Consider the following 15,197-nt stretch of genomic DNA (forward strand, 5'->3'; position numbering starts at 1 on the left):
TTTTATTAGCAGTGAGACAAATACATTTTCAAAAAAATTGCTGATAACAGATTTGAAAAATGTAAACTTTATGCAGCTCTCTGTAGTTCTTCACAGTGGTTTCCCCTTTGTCCCTTCTTCCAGCATAAAACAGAACCAGAGCTTTGGTGTCATGGGTTCCTGCGAGGAATCTACCTGGACAGGTAAATGCCATGTACTCCATCCTTGTACAGTCTCTGATGCAGTAGCTATGCTGCTACTGACACCCCAGCTACATCAAGGTGGGCACAACTACAGCCATGATGTCCTGAAGGGACACCTCGGCAACTGAAGTAGCACCTAATAGAGAGGTGACAGTTTCGTGCAAAAGGGAAAAAAACCCTCTGTGGTGCTCATCCCATAGGCACTGATGCTTTTTGTTATGTAAAAGATTTAGATAATAACTACATATGTTTCCCCACCTTTATGAAAGAAGAGTTGTGGCACAGGGAAGTTAGGAGACCAGTTCATGGCAACTCATGGTGAATTTGAGTCAGAATTCAGGTGAGAGTTGTAGTCCCTGTGTTTCAGCTATGAGACCACCCATCGTCTCTTTTGGCAAGCATGAGTGGAAATGTACTTCTGCCTTCCAGTGTCTGTGACCATGGTAGTTTCCAAGAGGGAGTATGTTGCAATTGTTTTAGTTTTTCCATTTCTGCTCTTCTTTCACAAGTTGCCTGTAAAAATCTGCAACACTCCTACATTGTCTATGTTCAGAGCTCTCTTGAAAGCACAACCCTACTCTGATTCCTGACAAAATAACCTCTTGTAGTGAGTTTGTTATGACTGCTCCTGCAGTGAGGCAGGGTTAAAGGAAGTATGTGTAAGCAGTGACTCCAAGCAACCACCCATCTTCACTTGTGGCGACTGACTGAAAGCTGGTAGGGGCAGGGACCATCACTTTCTACAATTCTACAAGACTTTGGTGTATCAGTACTTCCAACCACAGCACTGACGGTGTCCCCTTAGAAGGCCCATTTTCAGAAGACTTAAATAACATATATTCCACAGTTTTTTATGAGATTTTTAATGCCATGAGAAACAATGGAATTTATTTTGCTGAAGTCTTTCCTCCTCAACTGCAAATAACACAAATGCAAAAACATCAGGAGGACAATACCATCCACAATAAGGGAAAGGTAGTGTTGGATCTCTACACTCCCTTCGACTCTAACATAATGGAGTTACCTTAATAACCTGATAGATTTTGATAAACCATGGCCATGTTGTGATGACCTGCTTCTTGGGTATTTGTTTCCTTGTTCTTCAGGCAGTTTCATTTCTGTGTGTGCAATCACAGCACCCTCTACTGCCTCCCGCTTACCCTGCAAAAGGACAAAGAATAATTGTGAACTCTAAAAAAAGACTAGGCTCTGATTATCTAGTGTTGTTTTGTATATTAAACAACACGCCCACCATGAGAATGATAATGCAAGAAGGTATTTTAGTTCTGTCTAGAACATGAACACAGACCAGAGCTCATAAATGAACAGGACGAATTCCTCAGGGGCTCAAGCACCTATCAACCTGAGAGCAGCTTTCCCCTTTCATCTGTACGCAAGGCATAATCTTTCACTTTTCTTAGGTCCACGGAGGAAAAATAAATCTATTTTCCTAGTGAGAAACACAAAAAGGCAGTAGATCACACGCTATTTCCGTGTGCTCTGCGTCGACTAACCCGGGCCTGACAGAAAACTCCCCTTTCCCAGAACCCGCCCCTCAGGAGCTTCAAGTGTTAGGGATGCGAAGTGCCCTCTCGCCCCTGCCAGACGCAGGTTTCTTGTACAAGTCCAGGGATCTGGATCGTTTAGTCTCAAATCCCACCCTTCACCGCCAGCCGCGCTCAGCAGGGCGCTTGGCACCGGCCGCTTCAGCACTTCCCTGGGGGTCCCGGCCAGTTTCCGGTGCCCGGGGCGGAGGCTGCGGCACGTGCGGCTGCAGCCGCGCCCGGCGGTGCCAGGGGCGGTGCCAGGGGCGGTGCCAGAGGCGGTGCCAGAGGCGGTGCCAGAGGCGGTGCCAGAGGCGGTGCCGCCCCGTGAGCGCCCCCGCCCCGCTGACGTGGCGCTGCCGCTGCTCTGCGCCTGCGCGCGTGTCGGTTCCGGCGCGGGCAGGATGGTGCTGCTGGAGAGCGAGCAGGTGCGGGGCCGGGCGGCGCCGGGAGCGCGGGGCGAGCTCTCTGTGCCGCCGCGGGGGAACCGAGGGAGAGGAGGAGGGTGGGAAGGAGGGAGGGGGGCCTGCAAAGCCCAGCCGCGGCCCCGGCGGCGGGGAAGCCGCTGCGGGGGAGGGGAGCGGAGCTGTGCTCATTGACTCGGGCGGGGCGGGGGGCAGGAGCACCGGCGCCGCGGGAGGTGCGGGGAGCTCAGATCCCGTGTCCGGAGTTAGAGCCGCGGGCCAGGCCGGGCCGCCCCTGGCTGCGGCCTCGTGTCCTGCAGCTCCGGCGTGGGGAAAGCCGGGAGCTCGCCTTCCCTCGGCGCTGGCTCCTGCGGCATGGAGAGCCTGGGGCGAGGCAGGGGCTGCGCGGGGAGAGGGGCTCGTCGTTGTGTGGTGCTCCCTAACCACGGTCGGGTCTCTTTTCTCTTGCAGTTCCTGACGGAGCTTACCAGGCTGTTCCAAAAGTGCAGAACTTCCGGGAGTGTTTTCATAACGCTGAAGAAATGTAAGTTTTGAATCTGGTACTGGACTAAGGAGGTGTTCCTCTACACCTGATTGAGTGTTGTCAGCAGGTATTTTAAAAGATATAGTTGTAATCCAGGGTGTCTGGAAACAAGAGCGGTCATAGGGACAAACCAGTCAGCTGGTGTACTAATGGTACTGCCATTAGTAGTACTAATAAACTTTGAGTAAGACTGTATTTCAGAATGCAGGAGATATGGGACTTTCTGATTGTCAAACAATAATTGAAAAGTACTAGATTTCTATACAAGGAGAATTCCAGTGTTGCGTTGGTCTGTTCATGTTCCTCTGGTTCCTGGCTAGCTGGCACTACTTGAGAGGCCCTGTATGGGAGGTAGCAGGATGACATGCACTGAATGCACACTGCTGCTGGAGCAGGTGGTTATGGCATGTCGGGGTGAGGATTTACTTTATTTTTTCTGGCAGACGTAACTAATGGAACAGATCCTTCTGGGGTTACAGAGTAAGAGGTCTGTGAACAGTTTGTCAGTTCAGATGGTCTTAAATTCCAAGGAGTTTTACAGATCATGAGTGTGTTTTTAACATCTAATGCCAGAAGGCATCTGTTGATTTTAATGAAATATGGATAAACATTCTTTCAATACAGATGATGGCCGAACAAAACCAGTCCCACGCAAAGGCCATGTAGAAAGTTTCGAACCAGCAGACAATAAGTGTCTTCTAAGGGCAACTGATGGAAAGAAGAAAATTAGCACAGTGGTAAGTGACACCTTTTGAGTTAGAAAGATTAGTGGCCCTATGCGTCTTTGATTTAATGCTCTATATTTTAAGTAAAATTTCAGAAAATGTTAACTAGAAGTTGAAAACCTGATGTGTGTTTACTTTGAATGAGGGATTGGGAAAGAATTTAGCTGACCTTAGCTCTCCTCTGTGATGTGACACAAGGAAAAACGTTACTTTGAGAAATGGTTGAGCAAATCTGGGCTGCAGTGCTTTTATGGCCCTACAAGTTAATCAAACCTTCCTCTGAATGTTCCTTCACATTCTTCCCATTTGAAAACACATGGATTAGAGATGAATGGCCTCTAGAGGATTTTGTTAATCAAGTAGCATTTTCAGTTTTCTAAATGAGCAAAGTCTTATATCAGTACAGCCTATTGACCACTGAATGTGATGAGTGGACCCAACTGCTGCTAGAAAGACTAGATGCTATCTGGTGGATAAACATGTACCGATACTTGGTTTGTAATGCAAGCCAGAGCTTTCTTGGTTAACCTTCAGTATTACTTTTGTAGGTGAGCTCAAAGGAAGTAAATAAATTCCAGATGGTAAGTTTTGTATGCCTTTTATCTTCCTTTCATTGTTAATGGTCAGTTGGAAGCACTGCACAGCTGTGTAGGTTGATTCTGTGCTGAACTGCGATATAGATTAACCTCAGACTACTCATCCATCTGCATTTGTTTAAAAGATATTGTTTTATTTTATCTGGCTTTATGCATTGGTTTAGAAACAGTATGTTCGCAGTGCAGGGTGTAAGAGCATTATTCTGAGAAAATGCAGATAACTATCCCTTAGTAATATGTAAAATGCTACTTCTCACATATTATCATTTAAATATTTGGATTTTTTTAAATGGTTCCAATTGTTGTTTCAGGCATATTCAAATCTGCTGAGGGCTAACATGGATGGCTTGAAGAAAAAAGACAAGAAAAGCAAAACCAAGAAAAGTAAAGCAACACAGTGATGGAACAGTGTCCTACCATCACCATAACAGACTTGACCCTCACTCAAAGCAAAGTCCATTTCTTTTTGAGTTACCACTTGTCTTTGGCTTTCCTTCCAGCAGGATACTGGGATGTGATCAGTACTTTTGTTTAAACTGACAGCAGAGGTGCTTTCTTTGGATTGTTGTGTGACAGGAGTATGTACAGTGTTATACTAAAATAGTTTTAGACTCAGAAGTTTTGTACTCATACTGCTGCTGTTTGTAAAACCTGTTTGGGGGGTAACACAGGGTGAAGAGAAATGCACCATACTAGAAACAAAATAAGACTGGAGGAGGAGTCCCAATGACAGATGCCTAGTTTTATACATGAGCCTGAGTAATAACAGGGAAAGCAGATGCCAACATATTATCAGGAACAGCTGCTTTCCTGTTTGTGTGTCTTAATCTGAGGGACATGTCTATATGATGCAGTGTGGATATCCTTAAGGCAGCCAGCACAGTGCTCGAGCTCTTGTAGAGCCAGGCAGCTGTGCCTTCACTCCGTGCTGATCCAGCTGTGCTGTCCCTGGGTGGGGGGAGGGTAGGACTTTGCCTCATGTTCCCTTCAGACATGGCTTAAAAATGCTCATGTCATCTAAACTTTTATTTTTTTTAAACTTCATCCTTCAATATATTTGGGGATCTGAATTTTCCTTCCTTCATATGAGCAGATGTAAAAATACTTAATTGTTCCTATTAAACATAATGAAAAATGGATTTGGTTGTAATGACTTGTCTTGGTGAATTACTAGGAATGGTACAGTTATCTGTGCCTTTAGGATTGATTCTGCTGATGCTGCTTTGGGTGTTGCTGTTACAGAACTGTTCTCAGAAGTTCTTGGGTTTGTCTTTAAAGTTACCTCTTTACATATTTTAACTCTGCACTCTTCTTTACTAAAAGAGCAGAGCAGAAATTATTAAGTAGATATTTCTTAATACAATGAGCCTGCAGTGCTAATGGCAGCCATTTGAGTTAAAAAAGGAAAGAGGGGTAAGCTGTTTAAACAGAAGGCAGCAGGTGGGGAGGGATGGTAAACACTAGTATATTTCCAGAAATCTCTAACATTTCTGCATATTCATTCCATTACTTTGATGTGAAATACAATGCATAGTTAACTATGGCTGCTGTAATTCATCTTCAGATTCTCAGCTTCATTTTTCCTGAGGGGGTTGTGCTACTTGCTTCAAGAAGATAATTATAATATTCCCATCATTACTGACTTCAAACTTAATCTGACAACCCAGGTAAGGAAAGCTAGTTCAAAACTTTGGTTATGCCTCAAGCACATGCAGAGTACTCTTTCTCTTAGGTTTAGATCCTGCAGGTCTGAAACAAGCGCTTGCTTCTGTCAGGTCTTCGTCTCACAGAAGCTTGATTTAAATGCAAAAGTATACACAGGACAAGCATAGGCAGCCAGGCTTGTAACAGCTCTCAGCCTGAAATCTGCCATATTTTATATATAAACTAAAACAGTAGGTTTGAAAAAAAAAAACAAAAAAATCACACACCAAAAGCTTGTAATGCGTATATCAAGAAGGCTCAGTAGCTAAACCTTTTATTACATAAAAATTCTTCAAAAAAGTTTAAAACAGTTTGTCATAGTTGAAGGCAATTTATTCTCTCTAGGTCTTGAACTGAGGTTTCTCATTGCAGTACCACTGTTGCATAAAAGGCAGTCTGAAACTATTTTAAAAAATTAGTTTTACACCTGTACAGCTGATTTTTGTAGCATAAGGGGCAAGAATTACATGGTAATACATAGCTGTGGCTATAGTCAGACTCGCTCCTTAATTGCCTATAAAACATTTATTTCCACATTTTGACATAATACAGTTTTACATTTGTCATGGTTTAGGAATGATATTCTCCAATAGGGCTGCTGTGCTTTAGGAATGGTGTTCTCCAATTTAGTGCTTTCCAGTGAAACCATGTGCTGCTTGCTTCCCCTTCCCCTCTGGCAGGCTGGAGAGGAGAATTGGGAGCACAAAAGGGAAAGATCACAGGCTGAACTAAGAATAATTTACTGGAAACAGCAATGAGATATGAAAACAAACAGGAACAGCAACAATACTAATGACAGAGGATACAAGAAAGAGGCAAACGATTCCCACGGAAACAATACCTGACTGCTCCCTCTGCCACGCTATGCTGACTGGAAGGGACCCCTTCTCTTTGGAAGAGACCCCCTTCCCCCTATAGAATAATCTCTGGGTCCTGGCCCCACCTCCTCCCCCCTACAGCAAAAATTATCCCTGTCCTGGCCAGAACCAGGAAAATGTACGTGAAATTCAATTTGGACACAGAAAAAAGGCACTAGTTGCCCATCTTGCATTATTACAGCTTTTTGAAATTCCTTTTGACAAAACACTGTTGTCCATTTTTAAGAGCATCCCATAAAAGATGCCCTAAGTACTAAAACAAAACCTTGTATTCGTCTCGGTAACTGTACAGGACAAGTGCAGGAACCCTGCAGAGGGAAGGAAAAAAAGACAATTTTAAAACTTTGAAACTGCAGGTTCAAAAGTTACCATTCCTGTGACAAATCATCGCAAGATGATAACAGCAAAGATTGAGTAGAAAAAAATCAGTGAGTCTTTGTTAGGCTGTCACTGCAATTTTCCCCTTCATCCTTTTTCAATTGATGTAGCCTTTTCAGTTTTCATTCAGTGATCTGAAGGCTTATGACTAAGCAGTGCTCAGGCATCAAATGGGAAAGTAAGACTTCAGGGACTTCATTACATTCATACCCAACACTGTATGGAATATTATTTGTATGTAATAATTGAGTTCTGTTGCTCCCAGCCCTGCAAGCCCCAGGGAGAAAAAAAAAATGCTTCAACTTGCTCTTTAGTTGCCATAGTAAATGTTAGCAAATATGAAGGATTTTGGTGCATCTAAGAAAAAGGAACCAAACTCAGGTTTTAGTCTTATTTAAAGGTTAAGTAGTACATTCAAGTGGAACATAGGTTTAAGAAAATGCATAAATACCCAGGTCTCACTCACTTAACTGTACCAGTACATACAACAGTTGACAATTTGAGGTTTAAAACTGGATGTACTGGATGTGTCCAGATTATCTGGACTATCTGAGTTTCAGCCTTCCCAGAATCCAACAAGGAGACTATGAGTTGAACATATAAGCTTTTATGCTTAGAAAACAGAAATGGGCTTTACTGTACACATTTGCTTGAAGCTGGACACTCTTAGCTGTGCCTAAATGCCATTGTATTATTTCAAAGCAGGAGGAATTAAATGTGGTCATGAGTTTTAAAAGGCAAGCTGAGTCCGCTTCATCAGAAAAGAGGGTTTATTATGTAGCAGTAAATATGTGTGTATGTGTGTATATATATATACATGCATATATGTATACCACCATATACATACACTGTATTTACAAAGAAGTATATCTACTATGTATAGCAATATATCTGACTGCATATAGTTGTTTGCTTTTAAGTTTTATTAACACAGCAGCAAGTGGGATAAAAGTGGCAATATATTTTATAGTTTCTTGAAAAGGCTTATAAAAATGAAGAATTTACATGGCCAAGAATTTACATTTTACCAGTAAGTGAGGGTTAGATGACCACTAAACTCTTCCCATACTTTTCAAGGAACTATACTGAGTATTTATTTTTGCCTTAGGGAGAGTGGAAAAAGGAGGACAAAGTAGGAGCAGTCTGAATGCAGAAATAAGGCGGTTTATGTACCTGTCTGTAAAAGCTTAACAAATTTACCTCTTTTCCATTTTGATACTGTAAATTTCATCACAAATTGCTTGTAAGTATGAACATCTCTGTTTGGGCCATCGTGACATCAGCTGTCTCACAGTAGCATCAAAGGCTTGTCTATCTCCATCAAGCTAAGAAAAAAAATTGACAAGGAACTTGTCTTACATTCTCTTGTGAAGGAAATACTTCACCGGATAGCATGCAGTCTTCTCAATATTGTGTAATGTCAATGCTCCTTAATTAAACAGCTTTCAAAGAATATGAATATCAACAACACCTGCAACTTTAGGGATCATTTTCTTAACAAATTTTAGTGCTAAAAAGGCATAAGCAATGAAAACGGCTCTACCAATTTTGCAGTGCTCGACAGAATATAATAACTGATGTAACGGTGATCAAAAGTGAATGATGCAAGCTCATAGTGTGCATATATATTTAATTTTTTTTTTTCAACTGAAAGCTGATAAACTATCTCCATGATTTGGGCAGACTGGATAAACTAAATATTTTGAAAATGTCTTGAAATGTTTCACTGGGTTTTGATTACCAGACAAGGACTGCTTCAGAGCAGCAAATGAAAGGTCTGAAAATACTAAATGCACTTCCAGGATGCTATTCTTGAGTTTGTTTTTTTTCCAGGGGTTGGGGAGGCATCCATCTCCCTAGTAAGAGTTTCTGATATTAAACATAGTGCTGTCATTGGAGAAAAGAAGAAAGCTTTGCCTTTGGTGTTGTCATCCCCCCTTATCCACCACTGAGCAGTTCCCAAGTTGTTAAAGGTGCCAGTATATTATTTATACATTTGCTTTTTATCTTGGCTTCACTAAGAGATGTTTCAACTACTGTACTTGAAACAACTGCCTCTGTATTTTGGGTCTTCCTTCATTAACAGCTTCAAGAAACACCTTTGCTGAAATAGCTATTAATGTGTACTGGTTTCTGAAAAAGTGCAGTTAAGACTTAATTTCAGTTAACTATTCTTTGGGAAAAAAACCCAGAGCTTTGGATTAGGACTTCCTAATGCTGTCTTGTGTAACTTGGATATTTGACAAAAAGATTTTTCTAGTCTCAGTCAAGCTCCTTGGGTAAAAAAGTCCTTTCAAGTTTTAAAACCTAATTCAAACTCCCTGAAAGAAAAAAACTACAATGGGTGAATTTTACATTCCACTTCATTAGGAACAGAATTTATCATCTATTGTTTAATTAGAGTTTTAACAACAGTACTTAATTGCTTACCTCTAACGATAAGAAGTGTATCACAGTTGCTTTTGGCAGATCTACCTATAAAAATACCAAGAAATCGGTACTTAACAGTTCTCTGTACAGTGAGTCTGCCAAGTGAGCCAGAATTTTTGATTTCCAAAGAAGCACTCATGCTGATGGAACTAGGAGCTTACAATAATTTTAAACACAGTGTCCATTATGGAAAGTTCCAGATAGGTGCCAGCAAATAGGCAGTATGTTTCCTGAAAAGCATATACCATTTTAAAGGCCTTTGTGACACTGTCAGCAAAGTCTAAAAACTATATATAGACAGGAGCTATGTTGATTTAAATGGAAGTGCAAATCTAGCAGGAACAAGTTATTAAATATACCACAGTAGTTAGTGTAATTACAGCTTAAGAGCTTACAACTTAATACTTGTTAAATTTTGTTCTATGCAACTGTCCCATACATCCCTTTAATACTTTTCAAGTATTAAAGAAACAGGCCACGGGTCTTATTTAACCAGAAGTTTGATATCTCTAAAGTGAGGCGATTGGCAGTAGTTTGTTCCAGACAGGAACTGCATCATCCATTTCAATTAAAAATTTGGAATAATTCAGGTTTCTGCCAAATACTTACAGCTAAAATGTCAATCTCACTTGTTTTCTGTTGCAGGCTAGAAATGAACGTCTGAAGTCTTGTTTGCACCTGGGAACAAAAGATAGGCAAAATTAAAATATACTGCTTGTGTGACGATGGGTTGTAAGTGCTGATTTTCTATTTCACAGATGAGAACAGAAGAGGCTGCTTCTAACAGAAGATGTAGAACTGTATAATATTTAAATTAAAATTCATGCTTAATATAATTTCCAGTAACAATGTCACAATAATGCTTGATGAGCAGAGAGGAAGGAGACTGGGGCTGAGCCACTCTTGCAGCAATTGTAAACACTTGACAAGACTGGCATGGTGCTAAAGCTGATGGAACCAACTGCACGTTACAACGTGGATGCTCACATACCTAGTGAAAACTGCCTTTATGTTTCTGGGTGTTGGATAACTTTTCAGAGGAATGTGAGAACCTGTGACTGGATACAGTGAATCATCTCTAGTTGAAGAAGGACTGATTTTGAAAGTCAAACCAAAAAATGGGTCATGCCTTGTAACACTTTTCCAGAGCAAGCTAGTGATACTGCAAAGGTAGCACTTTACAAATGTAGTTAGAGCCTTGCATTATGTTGTCTTTCGTACCTTGGAAAAGTTGCTTTTACATATTCAAAACCTAAACCAGTAAGTCTGTTTAGCTCAAAGCCCAGAGAGTAACAAGCAGTTGTTTTTTGGGTTTCAAGAACTATTTATAGGGGAGATTTTTTGTTGCGCATCCAAGTTGGGGGAGAAAATTACAGTTCTGGTTTACCATATACTCTAAATATCTTGAAATTAATAATCCTAAAGGAGAAAACTCTGACATTTGTTTCTAGCATTACCGAATCTCTTCTACGTTACTATAATGTCATGTTTTAGGCAGGGCTGTGGGTTTTGATTTTGTGTTTGGTTGGTTGGTTTGGGGTATTTTGGTTTTTTTAAAGCTGCAATTTTTTCTTAGGCCTTTAGTTTTAAGGCAACAGAATGAAATAAAATACATAGAGTATCTGTTACAAACATACTGCAAATTAGAAGTATGATGAACTTGCACCTTTGTGCTGGTTTTGGCTGGGGTAGAGTTAATTTTCTTCACAGTGGCTAGCATGGGGCTATGTTTTGGATTTGTGCTGAACACAGGGTTGATAATACAGAGATGTTTTTGTTATTGCTGAGCAGAACCAAGACCTTTTCTGCTTTTTGTACTGCCACATTGGCAAGGAGGCTGGGGGTGCCTGAGAGGTTGGGAGGAGACACAGCCAGGACAGGTGACCCACACGATATAACACCATACTCAGTACATGAAGTGGGGGGAAGAAGGAACAGGGGGGACCTTTGTAGTGATGGTGTTTGTCTTCCCAAGTAACTGTTACACATGAAGGAGCCCTGCTCTCCTGGGAATGACTGAACACCTGCCTGCCCATGGAAGTGGTGAATGAATTCCTTGTTCTGCTTTGCTTGTGTGTCCAGATTTGCTTTCCCTATTAAAATGTCTTCATTTCAATTCGCGAATTTTCTAGCTTTTATCCTGGTGGGGGAGTGAGCAAGTGGCTGCGTGAGGCTTGATTTTGCTGGCTGGGGTTAAACCACAAGAACCTTTAACACACTTCAGCATTTAGGGATGGGGAGGGGAAGACAAAAAAGAAAAAAAAAAAGGAAGTTCCAGAACCATGGTTCCAAGTAAAATAAGATTTATAATATGTATGCACAAGAATGGCTGAGCCACAATATCACAGATAATCCCCAACATCCAAAACATTAAAAAAAGGTGGTCTTTGCCTTCAACCATTTGTGTTGTTCCTAGTTTATTTTATGAATAATAAACAAATAGGATAAATTTGTGTAAGTTAGGTAGTAGTGGAAATATGAATTCTACCATTCCTTAACTTTTAAGGAACACTTCTTAATATTTATTTGATGTGTCTGTACCTGAATTTCTTGACGACGCCTGGCACTGGCAGATAATTTTTCAGGAGCTATAACACTAACATTAGGCACTACGAGAGTTCCGTGTGATTCAAATACACCTAAAATGCAAACATAGATTATAAACTAAAACTTACTATATACAAGAAGTAGTAAGAAACAGAAAATTCACAAATATTAAGAAGATAAAATCTGGATATTCAGGGTTTGAAAAGCTGCTGAAAACCTCCAAAGTCTGACAGGACAGTGAGATGTGCATGTGAATTCTCAAATGCTCACTTCTGACTTTGAAGGACTGGTTGTTAAGACTACGAAATTTGGTATTTTACATCAGTTTTCCCCGAAACTAATAAAAGGTTCCAAATGGCTTGCAGAATTTTACAAAGGAATGCAGCATACCGAACATCAAAAAAAGGAAAGCTATTACAAGAACGAGGCAGCTATTTAATGCTCAGTACTGCAGAATCAATGACAAAACAAACAAGAAACTCCAACTCCCCTCAATAATTAAAATTTGAAACACCTTATTTTGAAATTCAAATTGCCACTTCTGGTAATTACACATACATAAAACCCCAAGTTAAACATGGCCACTTTTCTCCCTCACTGTTAAGCAAGTGTGCGTGTGAAATATTTCTTTAAAAACAACCACCATCACCCACTATATTAATAAAATAACTATCAAGAATACCAAACTTTATCCACACAATAAATACTTAGTATTATTCTTTATATACAAACTTGTATTATCAAACTAAGGAGTGCAAATCCATAGCTAGAAACATAAAGGCATTTTCATTTGAAAAAAAGAGTTATTTTTAGATTTTTTTAGTAGAGCAATGTACATGGGACTCAACACTGTAACAATCACAAGTCAAGTTACTTTTTATCAGGATGATATCTAATTTCTCCTCAGCTAGGAAAAGTTTGTGGGTTTGGCTTCCCCCCTCCCCCCCCCGATCACTGCATCAATGAATGCCTGTATGGAGAATATTCTGTTCACTGGTTTAAGCACTTATTTTGTTAGTTAGGAGAAAAATTCAGTTTTAAATCACTTGGAACAAAATTTGAGATTAAGAGGCAGTGTCTCAAACCAGAAGCTCTGCTATAAAATATCTTCTTACTCTGACTTTGGTAATATTTTTACAATTAATTGTTCTAGCAATATTTTCTTATAAAATAGTTTTTGAGCAGAAAGAAAAAGAATTTGTATGTTTTTAAACTAGATATTAAATACCTGAAATATTAGTAAACAATCCCTTTTGATTTGGTACTGGAAGATTATCTGAGGTTTCTCTAAAAATAAACAAAGACAGGTAAGGAAACAAACTTACAATAATAAAGAAATACTGTAATAAGACAATAGTTTCAGATTATCATTCATACTTATTTAATTCCAACAGATGAATTAGTTTACGGACACTTCCTAGCACATATCTGCAGATTAAACTCTTTTCTTGAACTGACAGGAAATCATACAAAATTACATAAAAAAATCAGGTGTAGAAGAAATGCTTCCTATGGATACAAAAAAATGTGCTCCCTATCATGCAAGAATGATTTAGATCTTAATACAAAAATATATTATGATAATATTCTCTCTAAATTATTAATTTATTCTACTTACAGGTTTCTGTGACAGAATACTAAGGTATCAAAGTAGCATTTATACTTAAGAGCATGCATATTCAAAGAAGCTTTCAATAATAAGTTTGAATTCATTTACTTTCCACATTCAAGAATCATTGAATACAAATTTGCCACTGTTATTACAATCACAGTTATTGCATTTCTCTGTTTAGTAGTACTAAACAAAGGTTTTTCTATTCTCTTTTCAGGGTCTAGAAATAAGGTAACTTTTAGAAAGAATGATTTTCTTTTACAGCTTCTGATAGATCCATTACAAAACACCTGAGAATCAGGTTAGTTGTGAAGTTAAATGCCAAGACTGGCTGAGGCCAGAAAAAGGAGAATGAGACATGGGTAGCAGGAGACATCAACGACCTGTACAAACTACTGCTTAAGTTCAGCATTTCCCACATGTTATGCTACTTACCTACTACTTCTTTCATCACCGGTTTTTGTTTTCAGCTTCTGGATCAGGTGATCTACTAAGTCAGATTCTAAAATCCTTTTCTCTGTCTGTCTGTCTTTCTCAAAGGATTTCACCTACGATGTAGTTCAGTGGTTCTTAAGATTGTTGATTCTTAAAATGGTATATGAATAAACTTATCAAGTTTAATCAAAACCAAACTGGATCAATCATCCATAAAAGGTGAAACAGTGAAAGGTAGAAAGGAATCATCATTACCAATCAATCGCTGCCCATTAAATCTTTGATTAGACTTCTTTTTTCCCAACCAACTAATTTTTTCTGTATTCTCAAAGCTTAAACTAGCTTGGCTACTTATACTTAATATGTGATAATTAAATTTTTAACAGAAGGGTTTATAGGTGTAAATATCATATTATTAATACCTTATTTTTAATTAAGCAATTATGTTAGAATAAGGCCACCTTTCAGTTTGCAAGAGTTAAACTAAACCATTCAAAACTTAGGAGTCTGCACAATCTTTACTGGCAAGAGATTAATCACTAACAACACCATTCACTTCATTAGCATATTCTTTCTTGGTTTTGCTTCAATAAAGCCATATTTAAGAGAATGCTCTGTAATAGTCTTGTGGAAGACTTTGATATATCACATTCTCATCATCAAGATCTACTCATTCATACAATTAATGCAGTTATTTGTTATCTCTGTTACAATAACAAAGAGAATGAATAACAAGTGAAAAATATTTTAGTAAGGCACATTGGCTTGGTAAAATCTCTGTACCAGATGCTGTCAAATGGTTACTATTTTTTTCAAAGAATTAATCTTTATTCAAAAAAAAAAAAAGATGTTTTTTCTAATGATATAGAATATTTTAAAACTTTTAACTTCAAAAAAAGGTAGCAGAACCACAGGCTGCAGAGTACAGAAAGTGGTAATTCATGTTGTGACACAGTCTACTCTTTGCACCTTAACCTAAGCTTACAGAGGTGAGCAGTGTGATTCTGACTCTGCCTGTCTGAACTACAGACTGAATCTAAATTCTTAGATTTATATTTTAGTTGTATTTATTTTGCAACATGAAAAGCTGCCAACTGGAAAGATCATTAAGTTAACTAACTCATTTTGTAGATTCAAAAAAATTAGAGACAAGAGAAACCTTGTTCCATATGAAACCACCAATAACAAAGTCAACCAATGTTTGCACTAATCTTTTGG

General features: G+C 39.2%; 2 protein-coding genes and 1 long non-coding RNA gene across 5 annotated transcripts in view; 2 read left to right on the plus strand and 1 right to left on the minus strand.

The window, feature by feature from the left end:
• Nucleotides 1-2,061: 2,061 nt before the first annotated feature.
• SRP14 (signal recognition particle 14) lies at nt 2,062-5,145 on the plus strand. Its single transcript, XM_027708746.1, has 5 exons — nt 2,062-2,154; nt 2,602-2,674; nt 3,299-3,411; nt 3,948-3,980; nt 4,307-5,145. Exons 1-5 carry the CDS (start codon nt 2,131-2,133, stop codon nt 4,394-4,396), a joined length of 333 nt encoding a protein of 110 aa, XP_027564547.1. The 5' UTR covers nt 2,062-2,130; the 3' UTR covers nt 4,397-5,145.
• Nucleotides 5,146-5,942: 797 nt separating this feature from the next.
• The window catches only part of EIF2AK4 (eukaryotic translation initiation factor 2 alpha kinase 4), a 37,144-nt gene continuing 27,889 nt past the window's right edge, over nt 5,943-15,197 (minus strand). For 2 of the 3 annotated variants that reach the window (XM_027708699.1, XM_027708693.1), the window contains 7 exons: nt 13,980-14,092; nt 13,161-13,219; nt 11,927-12,024; nt 9,995-10,063; nt 9,386-9,430; nt 8,156-8,280; nt 5,943-6,885 (listed from right to left, as the gene is read on the minus strand). In XM_027708699.1, the coding sequence (XP_027564500.1) occupies nt 6,831-6,885; nt 8,156-8,280; nt 9,386-9,430; nt 9,995-10,063; nt 11,927-12,024; nt 13,161-13,219; nt 13,980-14,092 (564 nt within the window). In that variant the 3' untranslated portion in view covers nt 5,943-6,830. Of the gene's footprint in view, nt 6,886-8,155; nt 8,281-9,385; nt 9,431-9,994; nt 10,064-11,926; nt 12,025-13,160; nt 13,220-13,979; nt 14,093-15,197 lie in introns of those variants that run through there. The other variant, XR_003538385.1, reaches the window with a different exon arrangement.
• Nucleotides 8,241-10,108, plus strand: LOC113981390. The gene is made up of 2 exons (XR_003538396.1): nt 8,241-8,928; nt 10,031-10,108. It is a non-coding gene; the product is annotated as an uncharacterized LOC113981390 (long non-coding RNA).

The sequence above is a fragment of the Neopelma chrysocephalum genome, unplaced genomic scaffold (assembly GCF_003984885.1).
Source record: "Neopelma chrysocephalum unplaced genomic scaffold, ASM398488v2 Primary Assembly neopelma1_24, whole genome shotgun sequence".
NCBI classification, from domain to species: Eukaryota; Metazoa; Chordata; class Aves; order Passeriformes; family Pipridae; genus Neopelma; species Neopelma chrysocephalum.